The following is a 23833-nucleotide window of genomic DNA, read 5'->3' as shown; positions in this document are numbered from 1 at the left end:
AAATAGTGCTGTAAACAGTGCATAAATAGTGCAGTAAACAGTGCATAAATAGTGCAATAAATAGTGCAGTGAACAGTGCAGTAAATAGTGAAGTAAACAGTGCAGTAAACAGTGCATAAATAGTGCTGTAAACAGTGCATAAATAGTGCATAAATAGTGCTGTAAACAGTGCATAAATAGTGCTGTAAACAGTGCATAAATAGTGCAGTAAATGCAGTAAACAGTGCAGTAAACAGTGCATAAATAGTGCAATAAATAGTGCAGTGAACAGTGCAGTAAATAGTGAAGTAAATAGTGAAGTAAACGGTGCAGTAAACAGTGCATAAATAGTGCATAAATAGTGCTGTAAACAGTGCATAAATAGTGCATAAATAGTGCTGTAAACAGTGCATAAATAGTGCATAAATAGTGCTGTAAACAGTGCTGTAAACAGTGCATAAATAGTGCTGTAAACAGTGCATAAATAGAGCTGTAAACAGTGCATAAATAGTGCAGTAAACAGTGCATAAATAGTGCAGTAAACAGTGCATTAAACAGTGCAGTAAATGCAGTAAACAGTGCATGAACAGTGCTGTAAACAGTGCATAAATAGTGCAGTAAACAGTGCATAAATAGTGCTGTAAACAGTGCATGAACAGTGCTGTAAACAGTGCATAAATAGTGCATAAATAGTGCTGTAAACAGTGCATAAATAGTGCTGTAAACAGTGCATAAATAGTGCATAAATAGTGCTGTAAACAGTGCATAAATAGTGCTGTAAACAGTGCATGAACAGTGCATAAATATTGCTGTAAACAGTGCATAAACAGTGCATAAATAGTGCTGTAAACAGTGCATAAATAGTGCTGTAAACAGTGCATAAATAGTGCTGTAAACAGTGCATAAATAGTGCTGTAAACAGTGCATAAATAGTGCTGTAAACAGTGCATAAATAGTGCATAAATAGTGCTGTAAACAGTGCATAAATAGTGCTGTAAATAGTGCATAAATAGTGCTGTAAACAGTGCATAAATAGTGCATAAATAGTGCTGTAAACAGTGCATAAATAGTGCATAAATAGTGCTGTAAACAGTGCATAAATAGTGCTGTAAACAGTGCATAAATAGTGCATAAATAGTGCTGTAAACAGTGCATAAATAGTGCATAAATAGTGCTGTAAACAGTGCATAAATAGTGCATAAATAGTGCTGTAAACAGTGCATAAATAGTGCTGTAAACAGTGCATGAATAGTGCATAAATAGTGCTGTAAACAGTGCATAAATAGTGCATAAATAGTGCTGTAAACAGTGCATGAATAGTGCATAAATAGTGCTGTACACAGTGCATAAATAGTGCATAAATAGTGCTGTAAACAGTGCATAAATAGTGCTGTAAACAGTGCATAAATAGTGCATAAATAGAGCTGTAAACAGTGCATAAATAGTGCTGTAAACAGTGCATAAATAGTGCTGTAAACAGTGCATGAATAGTGCATAAATAGTGCTGTAAACAGTGCATAAATAGTGCTGTAAACAGTGCATGAATAGTGCATAAATAGTGCTGTAAACAGTGCATAAATAGTGCATAAATAGTGCTGTAAACAGTGCATGAATAGTGCATAAATAGTGCTGTAAACAGTGCATAAATAGTGCATAAATAGTGCTGTAAACAGTGCATAAATAGTGCATAAATAGTGCTGTAAACAGTGCATAAACAGTGCATGAATAGTGCTGTAAACAGTGCATAAACAGTGCATAAATAGTGCTGTAAACAGTGCATGAATAGTGCTGTAAACAGTGCATAAACAGTGCATGAATAGTGCTGTAAACAGTGCATAAATAGTGCATAAATAGTGCTGTAAACAGTGCATAAATAGTGCTGTAAATAGTGCATAAATAGTGCTGTAAACAGTGCATAAATAGTGCATAAATAGTGCTGTAAACAGTGCATAAATAGTGCATAAATAGTGCTGTAAACAGTGCATAAATAGTGCTGTAAACAGTGCATAAATAGTGCATAAATAGTGCTGTAAACAGTGCATAAATAGTGCATAAATAGTGCTGTAAACAGTGCATAAATAGTGCATAAATAGTGCTGTAAACAGTGCATAAATAGTGCTGTAAACAGTGCATGAATAGTGCATAAATAGTGCTGTAAACAGTGCATAAATAGTGCATAAATAGTGCTGTAAACAGTGCATGAATAGTGCATAAATAGTGCTGTACACAGTGCATAAATAGTGCATAAATAGTGCTGTAAACAGTGCATAAATAGTGCTGTAAACAGTGCATAAATAGTGCATAAATAGAGCTGTAAACAGTGCATAAATAGTGCTGTAAACAGTGCATAAATAGTGCTGTAAACAGTGCATGAATAGTGCATAAATAGTGCTGTAAACAGTGCATAAATAGTGCTGTAAACAGTGCATGAATAGTGCATAAATAGTGCTGTAAACAGTGCATAAATAGTGCATAAATAGTGCTGTAAACAGTGCATGAATAGTGCATAAATAGTGCTGTAAACAGTGCATAAATAGTGCATAAATAGTGCTGTAAACAGTGCATAAATAGTGCATAAATAGTGCTGTAAACAGTGCATAAACAGTGCATGAATAGTGCTGTAAACAGTGCATAAACAGTGCATAAATAGTGCTGTAAACAGTGCATGAATAGTGCTGTAAACAGTGCATGAATAGTGCTGCCAATTCCCTATTGTCTCAGGCCAATTTCACCCCAAACAATCTTCCCTAACCTTGAGCCTCTTTTTCACGGAGTAAAACATCCTCCAGACCTGCTCCCGGGTCCTGGCGTTGTTTGACCCACAGCTGACCTTGTTGATTATAAACTGTTAGGGTTCGGTGCTAGTTCGGTGATTGTCTCCCAGCCCTCCCAAACCCAAAGCAGCTCATTGCATTTTTGTAAAATGGTATCGGCCAGGATCTGTGTGTCTCAATCAGTGAAATGAGGTTTCCTCAACACCAAGATCATAAGAACATAAGAAATAGGAGCAGGAGTGGGCCATCCGGCCCCTCGAGCCTGCTCCTCCATTCAACAAGATCATGGCTGATCTTCTACCTCAACGCCATTTTCCTGCACTATCCCCATATCCCTTGATGCCTTTAATATCTAGAAATCTATCGATCTCTGTTTTGAATGTACTCAATGACTGAGCCTCCACAGCCCTCTGGGGTAGAGAATTCCAAAGATTCACCACCCTCTGAGTGAAGAAATTTCTCCTCATCTCAGTCCTAAATGGCCTACCCCTTATTCTGAGACTGTGACCCCTGGTTCTAGACTCCCCAGCCAGGGGAAACATCCTCCCTGCATCTACCCTGTCGAGCCCTGTAAGAATTTTGTATGTTTCAATTAGATCACCTCTCATTCTTCTAAACTCTACAGAATACAGGCCTAGTGTACTCAATCTCTCCTCATACGACAATCCCGCCATCCCAGGAATCAGTCTGGTGAACCTTCATTGCTCTCCCTCTATGACAAGTATATCCTTTCTTAGGTAAGGAGACCAAAATTGTATACAATACTCCAGGTGTGGTCTCACCAAGGCCCTATATTGCAGTAAGACATCCTTGCTCCTGTACTCAAATCCTCTTGTAATAAAGGCCAACATACCATTTGCCTTCCTAATTGCTTGCTGCACCTGCCTGTCAGCTTTCAGTGATTCATGTACAAGGACACCCAGGTCCCTTTGAACATTTCCCAATCTCTCACCATTTAAAAAATACTCTGCATTTCTGTTTTTCCTACCAAAGTGGATAACTTCACATTTTTCCACAGTATATTCCATCTGCCATGTTCTTGCCTACTCACTTAGCCTGTCTATATCCCCTTGAAGCCTCTTTGCATCCTCCTCACAACTCACATTCCCACCTAGTTTTGTGTCATCAGCAAACTTGGAAATATTACATTTGGTCCCCTCATCCAAATCATTGATATAGATTGTGAATAGCTGGGGCCCAAGCACCGATCCCTGCGGTACCCCACTAGTCACAGTCTGTCAACCTGAAAAAGACCCGTTTTCTGTCTGTTAACCAATTCTCAATCCATGCCAGTATATTACCCCCAATTCCATGTGCTCTAACTTTGTCCACCAACCTCCTGTGTGGGACCTTATCGAAAACCTTCTGAAAATCCAAATACACCACATCCACTGGTTCCTCCTTATCTATTCTACTAGTTACATCCTAAAAGAACGCCAATAGGTTTGTCAAACATGATTTCCCTTTCATAAATCCATGTTGACTCTGCCAAATCCTATTATTATTTTCTAAGTGTCGTGTTATCACATCCTTTATAATAGATTCTAGCATTTTCCCCACTACTGATGTCAGGCTAACAGGTCTGTAGTTCCCTGTTTTCTCTCTCCCTCCTTTCTTAAATAGTGGGGTTACATTTGCTACTCTCCAATCTGCAGGAACCATTCCAGAATCTATAGAATTTTGGAAGATGACAACCAATGCATCCACTATCTCTATAGCCTCCTCTTTCAAAACCCTGGGATGTAGATCATCAGGTCCTTGGGAATTATCGACTTTCAGTCCCATTAATTTCTCCAGCACTATTTTTTTTACTAATACGAATTTCCTTCATAAGACCATAAGACCATAAGAGATAGGAACAGGAGGAGGCCTTTCGGCCCCTCGAGCCTGCTCCGCCATTTAATGAGATCATAGTTAATTTGGTTATTACCTCAACTCCACTTTCCTGCCTTTTCCCCATATCCTTTGACTCCCTTGCTGATCAAAAATTTGTCTAACTCAGCCTTGAATGTATTCAATGACTCAGCCTCCACAGCTTTTTGGGGTAAAGAATTCCAAAGATTCACGACCCTCTGGGAGAAGAAATTCCTCCTCATTTCCATCTTAAACGGGCGACCCCTTATTCTGAGACTATGTTCCCTAGTTTTAGATTCCCCCATGAGGGGTAACATCCTCTCAGCATCCACCCTATCGAGTCCCCTCAGAATCTTGTATGTTTCAATAAGATCTCCTCTCATTCTTCTAAACTCCAATGAGTATAGACCCAACCTGTTCAATCTTTCCTCATAAGACAACGCTTCCATACCCGGAATCAACCTCGTGAACCTTCTCTGAACTGCCTACACTGCAAGTATGTCCTTCCTTAAATAACGGCACCAGAACTGTACGCAGTACTCCAGATGTGGTCTCACCAGCAGCCTGTACATTTGTAGCATGACTTCCCTGCTTTGATATTCCATCCCCCGAGAAAAAAAGGCCAATATTCCATTTGCCTTCCCAATTACCTGCTGCACCTGCTGCACCTTTTTGTGTTTCATGTATGAGGAGATCCAGATCCTTCTGAACTGCAGCATTTTGTACTATTTCTCCATTCAAATAATGTTTTGCTTTTTTATTTTTCCTCCCAAAGTGGATGACTTCACATTTTCCCACATCATATTCCATCTGCCAAATTTTTGCCCATTCGTTTAACCTGTCAATATCCCTTTGCAGACACTTTGTGTCCTCATCGTAACTTGCTTTTCCACCTATCTTTGTATCATCAGCAAATTTGGCCACAAGACTCTCTGTTCCTTCATCCAAGTCATTGATATATATTGTAAATAGTTGAGGCCCCAGCACTGAGCCCTGCGGCACCCCACTAGTTACAGATTGCCATTTTGAAAATGACCCTTTTATCCCGACTCTTTGTTTTCTGTTAGCCAATCCTCTATCCATGCCAGTATATTACCCCCAACACAATGAGCTCTTATCTTGCGCAGTAATCTTTTATGTGGCACCTTATATGGCCTTTTGGAAATCCAAATATACTCCATTGGTTCCCCTTTATCCACCCCGCCCGTTACTTCCTGAAAGAACTCTAATAAATTTGTCAGACACGATTTCCCCTTCATAAAACCATGTTGACTCTCCTTGATTGTATTATGAGTCTCCAAATGTCCTGCTACTACTTCCGTAATAATGGATTCTGGCATTTTCCCAATGACAGCTGTTAGGCTAACTGGTCTATAGTTACCTGCTTTCTGTCTCACTCCCTTTTTGAATAGGAATGTTACATTTGCGGTTTTCCAATCCGCTGGGACCTTTCCAGAATCTAGTGAATTCTGGAAGATTACAACCAATGCATCCACTATCTCTGTAGCCACTTCCTTTAAGACCCTCGGATGACCCTCCCCTTTGCCCCTTGATTTTCTACTATTATTGGTATGTTATTAGTGTCTTCTACTGTGTAGACAGATACAAAATATCTGTTCAATTCCTCTGTCATTTCCTTGTTTTCCATTATTATTTCCCCAGTCTCATCCTCTAAGGGACCAATGTTTACTTTAGCTACCCTCTTCCTTTTTATATATTTGTAGAAACTTTTACTGTCAATTTTTATATTTCTTGCTAGTTTACTCTCATAATTTATTTTCTCCTTCTTTATTATTCTTTTAGTCATCCTTTGCTGGTTTTTAAAGTTTTCCCAATCTTCGGGCTTACCAGTAATCTTTGCCATGTTGTATGCTTTTTCTTTTAACCTGATACCATCCTTGACTTCCTTAGTTAGCCATGGTTGGTTCACCCTTTTTGTGGAGACTTTCCTCCTCACAGGGATATATTTTTGTTGTGAGTCATAAAATATCTTTTTAAATGTTTGCCACTGCTTATCCACCATCATACCATCTAATCTGTTTACCCAGTCCACTTTAGACAATTCCACCCTCATTCCTTTATAATTGCCCTTATTTAAGTTTAATACAGTAGTTTCAGACCCAAGATCCTCGCTCTCAAACTGGATGTGAAATTCAATCATGTTATGATCACTGCTTCCCAAGGGATCCCTTAATTTGAGATCATTACCCATTACCAGATCCAAAATGGCCTGTTCCCTGGTTGGTTCCCCAACGTATTGGTCTAAGAAACAGTCCCTAATACACTCTATGAACTCCTCCTCAGGGCTATTTTTGCCAATTTGATTTATCCAATCTATGTGAAAGTTAAAATCGCCCATGATTATTGCATTACCTTTTTTACAAGCCCCCCTTATTTCCTGATTAATATTTTGCCCTACAGTGTAGCTACTGTTAGGGGGCCTATACACTACTCCCACCTGTGATTTCTTTCCCTTGCTATTTCTTACCTCCACCCAAATTGATTCGACATCTTGATCTTCTGAGCCAAGATCATTTCTCACCATTGTACCAATTTCATCCTTTATTAACAGAGCTACCCCACCACCTTCACCTTTTGTCCTATCCTTCCGAAATGTTAAATAACCCTGAATATTTAGCTCCCAACCTTGGTCACCTTGCAATCACATCTCTGTAATGGCCACGAGATCATACCCATTTGTTTCTATTTGTACCGTCAATTCATCTATCTTATTACGAATGCTGCGCGCATTCAGATAAAGAAACTTTAATTTTGTCTTTTTACCATTCTTTCCTACCCCGGCCCCATTTGCTTGTGCACTCTTATGTTTATACGCTCTGTCCCTTCCTGACACACTCTGTTTATAATTACCCCCATCATTTTCCTGTACTACTTCCTTGTCTTTTCTCTTTATCAATCTAAACTTCGCCCCACCTGAGCCCTCCCCGCCTCTATTTAGTTTGAAGCCTTCTCTACCGCCCTAGTTATTCAATTCGCTAGAACTCTGGTCCCAGCACGGTTCAGGTGAAGCCCGTCCCAACGGAACAGCTCCCTCTTTCCCCAGTACTGGTGCCAGTGCCCCATGAATCGAAACCCACTTCTCCAACACCAATCTTTGAGCCATGCATTCATCTCTCTGATCTGATTTACCCTGTGCCAATTTGCTCGTGGCTCACGTAATAATCCGGAGATTATCACCTTTGTGATTCTGCTTTTTAATTTAGTCCCTAGCTGCTCAAACTCCCTCAGCTGAACCTCTTTCTTAATCCTACCTATGTCATTGGTACCTACGTGGACCACGACAACTGGATGCTCCCCCTCCCACTCCAAGTTTCTCTCCAGCCCTGAGGAGATGTCCTTAACCCTGGCACTGGTTAGGCAACACAGCCTTCGGGACTCACGCTCTTGGCTGCAGAGAACAGTTCCTCATTCTTGCCAGACCCTTGGTTCTCTAGTATTTCTGGAAGGTTTTTTTGTGTCTTCTTCCATGAAGATAGACACAAAGTATTTGTTTAATTTCTCTGCCATTTCCTTATTCCCCATTATAAATTCCCCCGTCTCTGTCTGTAAGGGACCCACATTTGCCTTTGCCAGTCTTCCTTTTTACATACCTAGGACAGGTGAATGGGGCCTCTCATAATTTACAGCAAGTAACAGGTAACTTTCCTGGCTGACTAGGGTGAGGGTAGCACACTTACAGGCTCATTAACTTCTGTTCACACTGGCCACGTGCAGCCGGCAGGGGAAGTGTTCCTGCCTGAGTCGGAAGGTCATGGTTTCGAGCCCCACTCCAGTCATCTCCGGTAAGTGGAGACGAGAGTTCCGTTCTCTGAACACAGAGTTGGCATCCAGCGGGGTACTCCCATCCGATGGGAGTGGAGTGGTGATTCATCCCCCATCACATCAAGCCGGCCCCCTGGGAGGAGGTTGCAAGTCAGGCTGGTGACCTGCCCAGGTAAACAGGGTCTTTGCTGCGGGTAAACCCAGAGCACCATCTACTGGATGTAAAACGGATGGATTGCCTCATGTTCCGATGGCCACATAGTAGGAAAGAATCACGTGCATCCACCATTTTGATTTTGGCTCCTTAAATTCTACATAACTCATCATAAAAGTTAACCTTTAATTTGCAAAAAAAGAGACAATACAATCCTGCAAGCCCAACTGTTATCGGCAGGGAGGCCTACAGGTGATTGAGTGTTGTGGCTTTGGATGAATTATCTTTGACACTTACAGCTGGAGAAGGCGAGAGGACAGGACTGTTCATCCATGGGGAAGTTCTGTAGATAGAGCTGACACTCTGCCTCGATTGTGAGTCTGCAAAAAGGCAAGAGGAGCATTCCATCAATCGCACCATTAGATAATGGAGAATGCTCAGTGATCTCCCCCCGCCCTCCCAATGTCTACAAGTAGTACCCCAGCAAAGGCCTCCTCTAACCAGCTCCACGATGCAAGTCCCTTCAAGTCGCCATGTGCAGGCCACTCTAACATCTTTAGAAGATAATACAGTCCATACGTTTGAAGTGATCAGATGTCTGGCCATAATCTTCCAATCCTCCTTAGATATGGGGGTGGTGCCAGAGGACTGGAGAATTGCAAATGTTACACCCTTGTTCAAAAAACCCAGCAACTACAGGCCAGTCAGTTTAACCTCGATGGTGGGGAAACTTTTAGAAATGATAATCCGAGACAGAATTAACAGTCACTTGGACAAGAGTGGATTAATAAAGGAAAGCCAGTCTGGATTTGTTAAAGGCAAATCGTGTTTCACTATCTTGATTGAGTTTTTTGATGAGGTAACAGAGAGAGTAGATGAGGGCAATGCAGTTGATGTGGTGTATATGGACTTTCAAAAGGTGTTTGATAAAATGCCGCATCATTGGCTTGTCAGCAAAGTTGAAGTCCATGGAATAAAAGGGGCAGTGGCAGCATGGATACAAAATTGGCTAAGGGACAGGAAACAGAGAGTAGTGGTGAACGGTTGTTTTTCGGACTGGAGGGAGGTGTACAGTGGTGTTCCCCAGGGGTCGGTACTGGGACCTCTGCTTTCCTTGATACATATTAACGACTTGGACTTGATGGCACAATTTCAAAATTTGCAGATGACACAAAACTTGGAAGGGTAGTGAACAGTGAGGAGGATAGTGATAGACTTCAAGAGGATATAGACAGGCTGGTGGAATGGGCGGACACGTGGCAGATGAAATTTAACACAGCGAAGTGCGAAGTGATACATTTTGGCAGGAAGAACGAGGAGAGGCAATAGAAACTAAATTTGACAATTCTATAGCGGGTGCAGGAACAGAGAGACCTGGGGGGATATGTGCACAAATCTTTGAAGATGGCAGGACAAGTTGAGAAAGTGGTTTAAAAAGCATACGGGATCCTGGACTTTATAAGTAGAGGTATAGGGTAAAAAAGCAAGGAAGTCATGATGATCCTTTATAAAACACTGCTTTGGCCACAACTGGAGTGTTTGGTCCAATTCTGGGCACCGCACTTTAGGAAGGATGTGAAGGCCTTAGAGAGGATGCAGAAAAGATTTACTAGAATGGTTCCAGGGATGAGGGACTTCAGTTACGTGGATAGACTGGAGAAGCTGGGGTTGTTCTCCTTACAGCAGAGAAGGTTGAGAGGAGATTTGATAGAAGTGTTCAAAATCATTAAGGGTTCAGATAAAGTAAATAAAGAGAAACTGTTCTCATTGGCGGAAGGTTGTGTGCCAGAGGACTGGAGAACCGCTAATGTAGTACCATTATTCAAGAAGGGGAGTAGGGAAAAACCGGGGAACTACAGGCCAGTGAGCCTAACATCAGTGGTAGGAAAATTATTGGAAAAAATTCTGAAGGACAAAATTAGTATCCACTTGGAGAAGCAAGGATTAATCAGGGATAGTCAACATGGCTTTGTCAAGGGAAGATCATGTCTGACTAATTTGATTGAATTTTTTGAGGGGGTGACTAGGCGTGTGGATGAGGGTAACGCAGTGGATGTGGTATACATGGATTTCAGTAAGGCCTTCGATAAAGTCCCCCACAGGAGACTGGTCGAGAAGGTACGAGCCCATGGAATCCAGGGTGCCTTGGCACTTTGGATACAAAACTGGCTTAGTGGCAGAAGGCAGAGGGTGATGGCCGAAGGTTGTTTTTGTGACTGGAAGCCTGTGGCCAGTGGGGTACCACAGGGATCGGTGCTGGGTCCCTTGCTGTTTGTGGTCTACATTAATGACTTGGATATGAATGTAAAAGGTATGATCAGTAAGTTCGCTGATGATACAAAGATTGGTAGGGTGGTAAATAGCGAGGAGGATAGCCTCAGTCTGCAGGACGATATAGATGGGTTGGTCAGATGGGCGGAACAGTGGCAAATGGAATTTAACCCGGAAAAGTGCGAGGTGATGCACTTTGGAGGGACTAACAAGGCAAGGGAATACACAATGAATGGGAGGACCCAAGGCAAGACAGAGGGTCAGAGGGATCTTGGTGTGCAAGTTCACAGATCCCTGAAGGCGGCGGAACAGGTAGATAAGGTGGTAAAGAAGGCATATGGGATACTTGCCTTTATTAGCCGAGGCATAGAATATAAGAGCAAGGAGGTTATGATGGAGCTGCATAAAACACTGGTTAGGCCACAGCTGGAGTACTGTGTGCAGTTCTGGTCGCCACACTACAGGAAGGATGTGATCGCTTTGGAGAGAGTGCAGAGGAGATTCACCAGGATGTTACCAGGGCTGGAGAGCTTCAGCTATGAAGAGAGACTGGTAAGATTTGGTTTGTTTTCCTTGGAGCAGAGGAGGCTGAGGGGGGACATGATTGAGGTGTACAAAATTATGAGGGGCACAGATAGGATGGATACTAAGGAGCTTTTTCCCTTCGTTGAGGGTTCTATAACAAGGGGACATAGATTCAAGGTAAAAGGCGGGAGGTTTAGAGGGGATTTGAGAAAGAACTTTTTCACCCAGAGGGTGGTTGGAGTCTGGAACTCACTGCCTGAAAGGGTTGTGGAGGCAGGAACCCTCACAACATTCAAGAAGCATTTGGATGAGCACTTGAAATGCCATAGCATACAAGGCTACGGACCAAATGCTGGAATATGGGATTAGAGTAGACAGGGCTGATGGCCGGCGCGGACACGATGGGCCGAAGGGCCTCTATCCGTGCTATATAACTCTCTGACTCTATGACTCCAAGGGTTAAGAACCAGAGGACACAGATTTAAGGTGATTGGCAAAAGAACCAAAGGTGTGATGAGGAAAAGTTTTTTTTACCCAGCGAGTGGTTATGATCTGGAATGCACTGCCCGAGGGGGTGGTGGAGGCAGATTCAATCATGGCCTTCAAAAGGAATTGGATAAATACTTGAAGGGGAAATATTTGAAGGGGTACGGGGAAAGATTGCTCTGGCAAGGGCCCAATGGGCCGAATAGCCTCCTTCTGTGATGTAACCATTCTGGGATTTGATGTACAGCAGGTTCGGATCAGGCAAACCAGTTCAATCTCAACCTCCACTTTCATTGAATATATCTGTCCTCATTGGGTGAGGTTTGTAAATTCTCAGCGAAAGTACATTGGGAATTTTAACTCCATGACACCTGACAAATTTGTGCTTTTTGATTAACGTTAGTCCCATATCACTCAACCCCACCTACCCACCTTCTCCCCATATCACTCAACCCCACCTACCCACCTTCTCCCCATATCACTCAACACCACCTACCCAGCATCTCCCCATATCACTCAACCCCACCTACCCACCTTCTCCCCATATCACTCAACCCCAACTACCCACCTTCTCCCCATATCACTTAACCCCACCTACCCACCTTCTCCCCATATCACTCAACCCCACCTACCCACCTTCTCCCCATATCACTCAACCCCACCTACCCACCTTCTCCCCATATCACTCAACCCCAACTACCCACCTTCTCCCCATATCACTTAACCCCACCTACCCAGCATCTCCCCATATCACTCAACCCCACCAACCCACCTTCTCCCCAAATCACTCAACCCCACCTACCCACCTTCTCCCCATATCACTCAACCCCACCTACCCACCTTCTCCCCATATCACTCAACACCACCTACCCAGCATCTCCCCATATCACTCAATCCCACCTACCCACCTTCTCCCCAATCACTCAACCCCACCTACCCACCTTCTCCCCATATCACTCAATCCCACCTACCCACCTTCTCCCCAATCACTCAACCCCACCTACCCACCTTCTCCCCATATCACTCAACACCACCAACCCACCTCATCCCCATATCTCTCAACCCCACCTACCCACCTTCTCCCCATATCACTCAACACCATCTACCCACCTTCTCCCCTATCACTCAACCCCACCTACCCACCTTCTCCAAAAATCACACAACCCAACCTACCCAACTTCTCCCCTTATCACTCAACCCCACCGACCCACCATCTCACCATATCACTCAACCCACCTACCCACCTTCTCCACATATCACTCAACCCCACCTACCCACCTTCTCCACATATCACTCAACCCCACCTACCCACCTTCTCCACATATCACTCAACCCCACCTACCCACCTTCTCCCCATATCACCCAACCCAACTACCCACATTCTCCCCATATCACTCAAACCCACCCACCCACCCACCTTCTCCCCATATCACTCAACCCCACCTACCCACCTTCTCCCCATTACACTCAACCCCACCTACCCACCTTCTCCCCATATCACTCAACCCCACCAACCCACCTTCTCCCCATTTCACTCAACCCCACCTACCCACCTTCTGCTCATATCACTCAACCCCACCTACCCACCTTCTCACCATTACACTCAACCCCACCTACCCACCTTCTCCCCATATCACTCAACCCCACCTACCCACCTTCTCCCCATATCACTCAACCCCACCTACCCACCTTCTCACCATATCACTCAACCCCACCTCCCCACCTTCTCCCCATATCACTCGACCCCACCTACCCACCTTCTCCCCATATCACTCAACCCCACCTACCCACCTTCTCACCATATCACTCAACCCCACCTACCCACCTTCTCCCCATATCACTAAACACCATCTACCCACCTGCTCCCCATATCACTCAACCTCAACCGACCCATCTTCTCACCATATCACTCAACCCCATCTACCCACCTTCTCCCCATATCAATCAACCCCACCTACCCACCTTCTCCCCATATCACTCAACCCCACCTACCTACCTTCTCCGCATATCACTCAACCCCATCTACCCACCTTCTCCCCATATCAATCAACCCCACCTACCCACCTTCTCCCCATATCACTCAACCCCACCTACCTACCTTCTCCGCATATCACTCAACCCCACCTACCCACCTTCTCCCCATATTTGTCAACTCCACCTTCCCACCTTTTAACCATATCACTCAACCCCACCTACCCACCTTCTCCCCAAATCACTCAACCCCACCTACCCATCTTCTCCCCATATCACTCAACACCACCTACCCACCTTCTCCCCATATTTCTGAACCCCACCGACTCACCTTCTCACCATATCACTCAACCCCACCTTCTCACCATGTCACTCAACCCCACCTACCCACCTTCTCACCATATCACTCAACCCCACCTACCCACCTTCTCACCATATCACTCAACCCCACCTACCCACCTTCTCCCCATATCACTCAACCCCATTTACCCACCTTCTCCCCATATCACTCAACTCCACCTATCCACCTTCTCCCCATATCACTCAACCCCACCTACCCACCTTCTCCCCATATCACTCAACCCCACCTACCCACCTTCTCACCATGTCACTCAACCCCACCGACCCACCTTCTCACCATATCACTCAACCCCACTTACCCACCTTCTCCCCATGTCACTCAACCCCACCTACCCACCTTCTAACCATATCACTCAACCCCACCTTCTCAACATGTCACTCAACCCCACCTACCCACCTACTCCCCATATCACTCAACCCCACCAACCCACCTTCTCCACATATCAGTCCACCACACCTACCCACCTTCTCCCCATATCACTCCACCACACCTACCCACCTTCTCCCCATATCACTCAACCCCACCTACCCACCTTCTCCCCATATCACTCAACCCCACCGACCCACCTTCTCCCATTATCACTCAACCACACCTACCCACCTTCTCCCCATATCACTCAACCCCACCTACCCACCTTCTCCCCATATCACTCAACCCCATTTACCCACCTTCTCCCCATATCACTCAACTCCACCTATCCACCTTCTCCCCATATCACTCAACCCCACCGACCCACCTTCTCCCCATATCACTCAACCCTACCGACCCACCTTCTCCCCATATCACTCAACCCCACCGACCCACCTTCTCCCCATATCACTCCACCACACCTACCCACCTTCTCCCCATATCACTCAACCCCACCGACCCACCTTCTCCCCATATCAGTCAACCCCACCTACCCACCTTCTCCCCATATCACTCAACCCCACCTACCCACCTTCTCCCCATATCAGTCAACCCCACCGACCCACCTTCTCACCATATCACTCAACCCCACCTACCCAGCTTCTCACCATATCACTCAACCCCACCTACCCACCTTCTCCCCATATCACTCAACCCCACCTACCCACCTTCTCCCCAAATCACTCAACCCCACCTACCCACCTTCTCCCCATGTCACTCAACCCCACCTACCCACCTTCTCCCCATGTCACTCAACCCCACCTACCCACCTTCTCCCCAAATCACTCAACCCCACCGACCCAGCTTCTCACCATATCACTCAACCCCATCTACCCACCTTCTCCAAATATTTCTCAACCCCACCGACTCACCTTCTCCCCAAATCACTCAACCCCACCTACCCACCTTCTCCCCATATCACTCAACCCCACCTACCCACCTTCTCCCCAAATCACTCAACCCCACCTACCCACCTTCTCCCCATGTCACTCAACCACACCTACCCACCTTCTCCCCATATCACTTAACCCCATCTACCCACCTTCTCCCCATATCACTCAACACCACCTACCCACCTTCTCCCCATATCACTCAACCCCAACTACCCACCTTCTCCCCATATCACTCAACCCCACCTACCCACCTTTTCCCCATATCACTCAACCCCAACTACCCACCTTCTCCCCATATCACTCAACCCCACCTACCCACCTTTTCCCCATGTCACTCAACCCCACCTACCCACCTTTTCCCCATATCACTCAACTCCACCTACCCACCTTCTCACCATATCACTCAACCCCACCTACCCACCTTCTCATCATATCACTCAACTCCACCTACCCACCTTCTCCCCATGTCACTCAACCCCACCTACCCACCTTCTCCACATATCACTCAACCCCACCTACCCACCTTCTCCACATATCACTCAACACCATCTACCCACCTTCTCCCCATATCACTCAACCCCACCTACCCACCTTCTCACCATATCGCTCAACCCCACCTACCCAACTTCTCACCATATCACTCAACCCCACCGACCCAACTTCTCCCCATATCACTCAACCCCACTAACCCACCTTCTCCCCATATCACTCAACCCCACCTACCCACCTTCTCACCATATCACTCAACCCCACCTACCCACCTTCTCACCATGTCGCTCAACCCCACCTACCCAACTTCTCACCATATCACTCAACCCCACCTACCCACCATCTCATCAAATCACTCAACTCCACCTACCCACCTTCTCACCATATCACTCAACCCCACCTACCCACCTTCTCCCCATATCACTCAACCCCACCTACCTACCTTCTCCGCATATCACTCAACCCCACCTACCCACCTTTTCCCCACATCACTCAACCCCACCTACCCACCTTTTCCCCATATGACTCAACCCCACCTACCCAACTTCTCCCCATATCACTCAACCCCACCTACCCACCTTTTCCCTATATCACTCAACCCCACCTACCCAGCTTCTCCCCATATCACTCAACCCCACCGACCCACCTTCTCCCCATATCACTCAACCCCACCTACCCACCTTCTCCCCATATCACTCAACCCCACCTACCCACCTTCTCACCATATCACTCAACCCCATCTACCCACCTTCTCCCCATATCACTCAACCCCACCTACCTACCTTCTCCCCATATCACTCAACCCCACCTACCTACCTGATCCGCATATTACTCAACCCCACCTACCCAACTTCTCCCCATATCACTCAACCCCACCTACCCACCTTCTCCCCATATCACTCAACCCCACCTACCCACCTTCTCACCATATCACTCAACCCCACCTACCCAACTTCTCCCCAGATCACTCAACCCCACCTACCCACCTTCTCCCCATATCACTCAACCCCACCTACCCACCTCCTCACCATATCACTCAACCCCATCTACCCACCTTCTCCCCATATCACTCAACCCCACCGACCTACCTTCTCCGCATATTACTCAACCCCACCTACCCAACTTCTCCCCATATCACTCAACCCCACCTACCCACCTTCTCCCCATATCACTCAACCCCACCTCCCCACCTTCTCACCATATCACTCAACCCCACCTACCCAACTTCTCCCCATATCACTCAACCCCACCTACCCACCTTCTCACCATATCACTCAACCCCACCTACCCACCTTCTCACCATATCACTCAAGCCTACCTACCCACCTTCTCCCCATATCACTCAACCCCACCTACCCACCTTCTCACCTTAACACTCAACTCCAACTACCCACCTTCTCCCCATATCACTCAACCCCACCTACCCACCTTATCCCCATATCACTCATTCCCACCTACCCACCTTCTCCCCATGTCACTCAACCACACCTACCCCCTTCTCACCATATCACTCAACCCCACCTACCCACCTTCTCACCATGTCACTCAACCCCACCTACCCACCTTATCCCCATATCACTCATTCCCACCTACCCACCTTCTCACCATATCACTCAACCCCACCTACCCACCTTATCCCCATATCACTCATTCCCACCTACCCACCTTCTCACCATATCACTCAACCCCACCTACCCACCTTATCCCCATATCACTCATTCCCACCTACCCACCTTCTCACCATATCACTCAACGACACCAACCACCTTCTCCCCATGTCACTCAACCCCACCTACCCACCTTCTCACCATATCACTCAACCCCACCTACCCACCTTCTCATCATATCACTCAACTCCACCTACCCACCTTCTCCACATATCACTCAACACCATCTACCCACCTTCTCCCCATATCACTCAACCCCACCTACCCACCTTCTCCACATATCACTCAACACCATCTACCCACCTTCTCCCCATATCACTCAACCCCACCTACCCACCTTCTCACCATATCACTCAACCCCACCTACCCAACTTCTCCACATATCACTCAACACCTTCTACCCACCTTCTCCCCATATCACTCAACCCCACTAACCCACCTTCTCCCCATATCACTCAACCCCACCTACCCACCTTCTCACCATATCACTCAACCCCACCTACCCACCTTCTCCCCATATCACTCAACCCCACCTACCCACCTTCTCACCATATCGCTCAACCCCACCTACCCAACTTCTCCCCATATCACTCAACCCCACCTACCCACCTTCTCACCATATCACTCAACCCCACCTACCCACCTTCTCACCATATCGCTCAACCCCACCTACCCACCTTCTCATCATATCACTCAACTCCACCTACCCACCTTCTCACCATATCACTCAACCCCACCTACCCACCTTCTCCCCATATCACTCAACCCCACCTACCTACCTTCTCCGCATATCACTCAACCCCACCTACCCACCTTTTCCCCATATCACTCAACCCCACCTACCCACCTTTTCCCCATATGACTCAACCCCACCTACCCAACTTCTCCCCATATCACTCAACCCCACCTACCCACCTTTTCCCCATATCACTCAACCCCACCTACCCAGCTTCTCCCCATATCACTCAACCCCACCTACCCACCTTCTCCCCATATCACTCAACCCCACCTACCCACCTTCTCCCCATATCACTCAACCCCACCTACCCAAGTTCTCCCCATATCACTCAACCCCACCTACCCACCTTCTCACCATATCACTCAACCCCATCTACCCACCTTCTCCCCATATCACTCAACCCCACCTACCTACCTTCTCCCCATATCACTCAACCCCACCTACCTACCTGATCCGCATATTACTCAACCCCACCTACCCAACTTCTCCCCATATCACTCAACCCCACCTACCCACCTTCTCCCCATATCACTCAACCCCACCTACCCACCTTCTCACCATATCACTCAACCCCACCTACCCAACTTCTCCCCATATCACTCAACCCTACCTACCCACCTTCTCCCCATATCACTCAACCCCACCTACCCACCTCCTCACCATATCACTCAACCCCATCTACCCACCTTCTCCCCATATCACTCAACCCCACCTACCTACCTTCTCCGCATATTACTCAACCCCACCTACCCAACTTCTCCCCATATCACTCAACCCCACCTACCCACCTTCTCCCCATATCACTCAACCCCACCTACCCACCTTCTCACCATATCACTCAACCCCACCTACCCAACTTCTCCCCATATCACTCAACCCCACCTTCCCACCTACTCCCCATATCACTCAACCCCACCTACCCACCTTCTCACCATATCACTCAACCCCACCTACCCACCTTCTCACCATATCACTCAAGCCTACCTACCCACCTTCTCCCCATATCACTCAACCCCACCTACCCACCTTCTCACCTTAACACTCAACCCCAACTACCCACCTTCGCCCCACATCAGTCAATCCCACCGACCCACCTTCTCCCCATTTCACTCAACCCCACCTACCCACCTTATCCCCATATCACTCAACCCCACCTACCCACCTTCTCACCATATCACTCAACCCCACCGACCCACCTTATCCCCATATCACTCAACCCCACCTACCCACCTTATCCCCATATCACTCAACCCCACCTACCCACCTTATCCCGATATCACTGAACCCCACCTACCCACCTTCTCAAAATATCACTCAACCCCACGTACCCACCTTCTCACCATATCACTCAACCCCATCGACCCACCTTCTCCCCATATCACTCAACCCCACCTACCCACCTTCTCCCCATATCACTCAACCCCACCGACCCACCTTCTCCCCATATCACTCAAACCCACCAACCCACCTTCTCCTCATATCACTCAACCCCACCTACCCATCTTCTCACCTTATCACTCAACCCCATCTACCCACCTTCTCACCATATTAATCAACCCCACCTACCCACCTTCTCCCCATATCACTCAACCCCACCAACCCACCTTCTCCCCATATCACTCAACCCCACCTACCCATCTTCTCACCTTATCACTCAACCACACCGACACACCTTCTCACCATATCAATCAACCCCACCAACCCACCTTCTCACCATATCACTCAACCCCATCTACCCACCTTCTCCCCATATTTCTCAACCCCACCAACCCACCTTCTCCCCATATCACTCAACCCCACCTCCCCAACTTCTCCCCATATCACTCAACCCCACCTACCCACCTTCTCACCATATCACTCAACACCATCTACCCACCTTCCCCCCATATCACTCAACCCCACCTACCCACCTTCTCACCATATCACTCAACCCCACCTACCCACCTTCTCCCCATATCACTCAACACCATCTACCCACCTTCTCCCCATATCACTCAACCCCACCTACCCACCTTCTCACCATATCACTCAACCCCAACTACCGACCTTCTCCCCATATCACTCAACCCCACCTACCCACCTTCTCACCATATCACTCAACCCCATCTACCCACCTTCTCCCCATATCACTCAACCCCACCTACCTACCTTCTCCGCATATCACTCAACCCCACCTACCCACCTTCTCCCCATATCACTCAACCCCATTTACCCACCTTCTCCCCATATCACTCAACCCCACCTATCCACCTTCTCCCCATATCACTCAACCCCACCTACCCACCTTCTCACCATATCACTCAACCCCATCTACCCACCTTCTCCCCATATTTCTCAACCCCATCTACCCACCTTCTCCCCATATCACTCAACCCCACCTACCCACCTTCTCACCATATCACTCAACGCCACATACCCACCTTCTCCCCATATCACTCAACCCCACCTACCCACCTTCTCACCATATCACTCAACCCCATCTACCCACCTTCTCCCCATATTTCTCAACCCCATCTACCCACCTTCTCCCCATATCACTCAACCCCACCTACCCACCTTCTCACCATATCACTCAACCCCATCTACCCACCTTCTCCCCATAATTCTCAACCCCATCTACCCACCTTCTCCCCATATCACTCAACCCCACCTACCCACCTTCTCCCCATATCACTCAACCCCACCTACCCATCTTCTCACCATATCACTCAACGCCACATACCCACCTTCTCACCATGTCACTTAACCCCACCTACCCACCTTCTCCCCATATCACTCAACACCATCTACCCACCTTCTCCCCATATAACTCAACCCCACCTACCCACCTTCTCACCTTAACACTCAACCCCACCTACCCACCTTCGCCCCACATCAGTCAATCCCACCGACCCACCTTCTCCCCATATCACTCAACCCCACCTACCTCCCTTATCCCCATATCACTCAACCCCATCTACCCACCTTCTCCCCATATTTCTCAACCCCATCTACCCACCTTCTCCCCATATCACTCAACCCCACCGACCCACCTTCTCACCATATCACTCAACGCCATCGACCCACCTTCTCCGCATATTACTCAACCCCACCTACCCAACTTCTCCCCATATCACTCAACCCCACCTACCCACCTTCTCCCCATATCACTCAACCCCACCTACCCACCTTCTCACCATATCACTCAAGCCTACCTACCCACCTTCTCCCCATATCACTCAACCCCACCTACCCAACTTCTCACCATATCACTCAACCCCATCTACCCACCTTCTCCCCATATCACTCAACCCCACTTACCTACCTTCTCCGCATATTACTCAAACCCACCTACCCACCTTCTCACCATATCACTCAACCCCACCAACCCACCTTCTCACCATATCACTCAAGCCTACCTACCCACCTTCTCCCCATATCACTCAACCCCACCTACCCACCTTATCCCCATATCACTCAACCCCACCTACCCACCTTCTCACCATATCACTCAAGCCTACCTACCCACCTTCTCCCCATATCACTCAACCCCACCTACCCACCTTCTCACCATATCACTCAAGCCTACCTACCCACCTTCTCCCCATATCACTCAACCCCACCTACCCACCTTCTCACCATATCACTCAACCCCATCTACCCACCTTCTCCCCATATCACTCAACCCCACCTACCCACCTTCTCCCCATATCACTCAAACCCACCTACCCACCTTCTCACCATATCACTCAACCCCACCAACCCACCTTCTCACCATATCACTCAAGCCTACCTACCCACCTTCTCCCCATATCACTCAACCCCACCTACCCACCTTATCCCCATATCACTCAACCCCACCTACCCACCTTATCCCCATATCACTGAACCCCACCAACCCACCTTCTCAACATATCACTCAACCCCACGTACCCACCTTCTCACCATATCACTCAACCCCATCGACCCACCTTCTCCCCATATCACTCAACCCCACCTACCCACCTTCTCCCCATATCACTCAACCCCACCGACCCACCTTCTCCCCATATCACTCAAACCCACCAACCCACCTTCTCCTCATATCACTCAACCCCACCTACCCATCTTCTCACCTTATCACTCAACCCCACCTACCCACCTTCTCACCATATTAATCAACCCCACCTACCCACCTTCTCCCCATATCACTCAACCCCACCAACCCACCTTCTCCCCATATCACTCAACCCCACCTACCCATCTTCTCACCTTATCACTCAACCACACCTACACACCTTCTCACCATATCAATCAACCCCACCAACCCACATTCTCACCATATCACTCAACCCCATCTACCCACCTTCTCCCCATATTTCTCAACCCCACCAACCCACCTTCTCCCCATATCACTCAACCCCACCTCCCCAACTTCTCCCCATATCACTCAACCCCACCTACCCAACTTCTCACCATATCACTCAACACCATCGACCCACCTTCTCCCCATATCACTCAACCCCACCTACCCACCTTCTCACCATATCACTCAACCCCACCTACCCACCTTCTCCCCATATCACTCATCCCCATCTACCCACCTTCTCCCCATATTTCTCAACCCCACCAACCCACCTTCTCCCCAAATCACTCAACCCCACCTCCCCAACTTCTCCCCATATCACTCAACCCCACCTACCCACCTTCTCACCATATCACTCAACACCATCTACCCACCTTCCCCCCATATCACTCAACCCCACCTACCCACCTTCTCACCATATCACTCAACCCCACCTACCCACCTTCTCCCCATATCACTCAACACCATCTACCCAACTTCTCCCCATATCACTCAACCCCACCTACCCACCTTCTCACCATATCACTCAACCCCATCTACCCACCTTCTCCCCATATCACTCAAACCCACCTACCCACCTTCTCCCCATATCACTCAACCCCACCTACCCACCTTCTCCCCATATCACTCAACCCCATTTACCCACCTTCTCCCCATATCACTCAACCCCACCTACCCACCTTCTCACCATATCACTTAACGCCACATACCCACCTTCTCCCCATATCACTCAACCCCACCTACCCATCTTCTCACCATATCACTCAACGCCACATACCCACCTTCTCACCATTTCACTTAACCCCACCTACCCACCTTCTCCCCATATCAACCAACACCATCTACCCACCTTCTCCCCATATAACTCAACCCCACCTACTCACCTTCGCCCCACATCAGTCAATCCCACCGACCCACCTTCTCCCCATATCACTCAACCCCACCTACCCAGCTTCGCCCCATATCACTCAACCCCACCTACCCAGCTTCTCCCCATATCACTCAACCCCACCTGCCTCCCTGATCACAATATCACTCAACCCCACCTACCCACCTTCTCACCATATCACTCAACCCCACCGACCCACCTTATCCCCATATCACTCAACCCCACCTACCCACCTTATCCCCATATCACTCAACCCCACCTACCCA

At 47.6% G+C, this 23833-nt stretch overlaps 1 protein-coding gene across 1 annotated transcript in view; it reads right to left on the bottom strand.

Annotated features, from left to right (window-relative positions):
* Nucleotides 1-23833, bottom strand: part of LOC137332661 (gamma-aminobutyric acid receptor subunit gamma-4-like) — a 191856-nt gene that overhangs the window by 38358 nt on the left and 129665 nt on the right. Inside the window, exon 3 of the mRNA XM_067996608.1 lies at nt 8842-8924. Coding sequence (XP_067852709.1) covers nt 8842-8924 — 83 coding nt within the window. The remainder of the gene's footprint in view (nt 1-8841; nt 8925-23833) is intronic.

Source organism: Heptranchias perlo, chromosome 15 (genome assembly GCF_035084215.1).
Source record: "Heptranchias perlo isolate sHepPer1 chromosome 15, sHepPer1.hap1, whole genome shotgun sequence".
NCBI classification, from domain to species: Eukaryota; Metazoa; Chordata; class Chondrichthyes; order Hexanchiformes; family Hexanchidae; genus Heptranchias; species Heptranchias perlo.
Note: the sequence above shows the minus strand (reverse complement) of the source record. Positions and strands in the feature narration are given on the sequence as shown.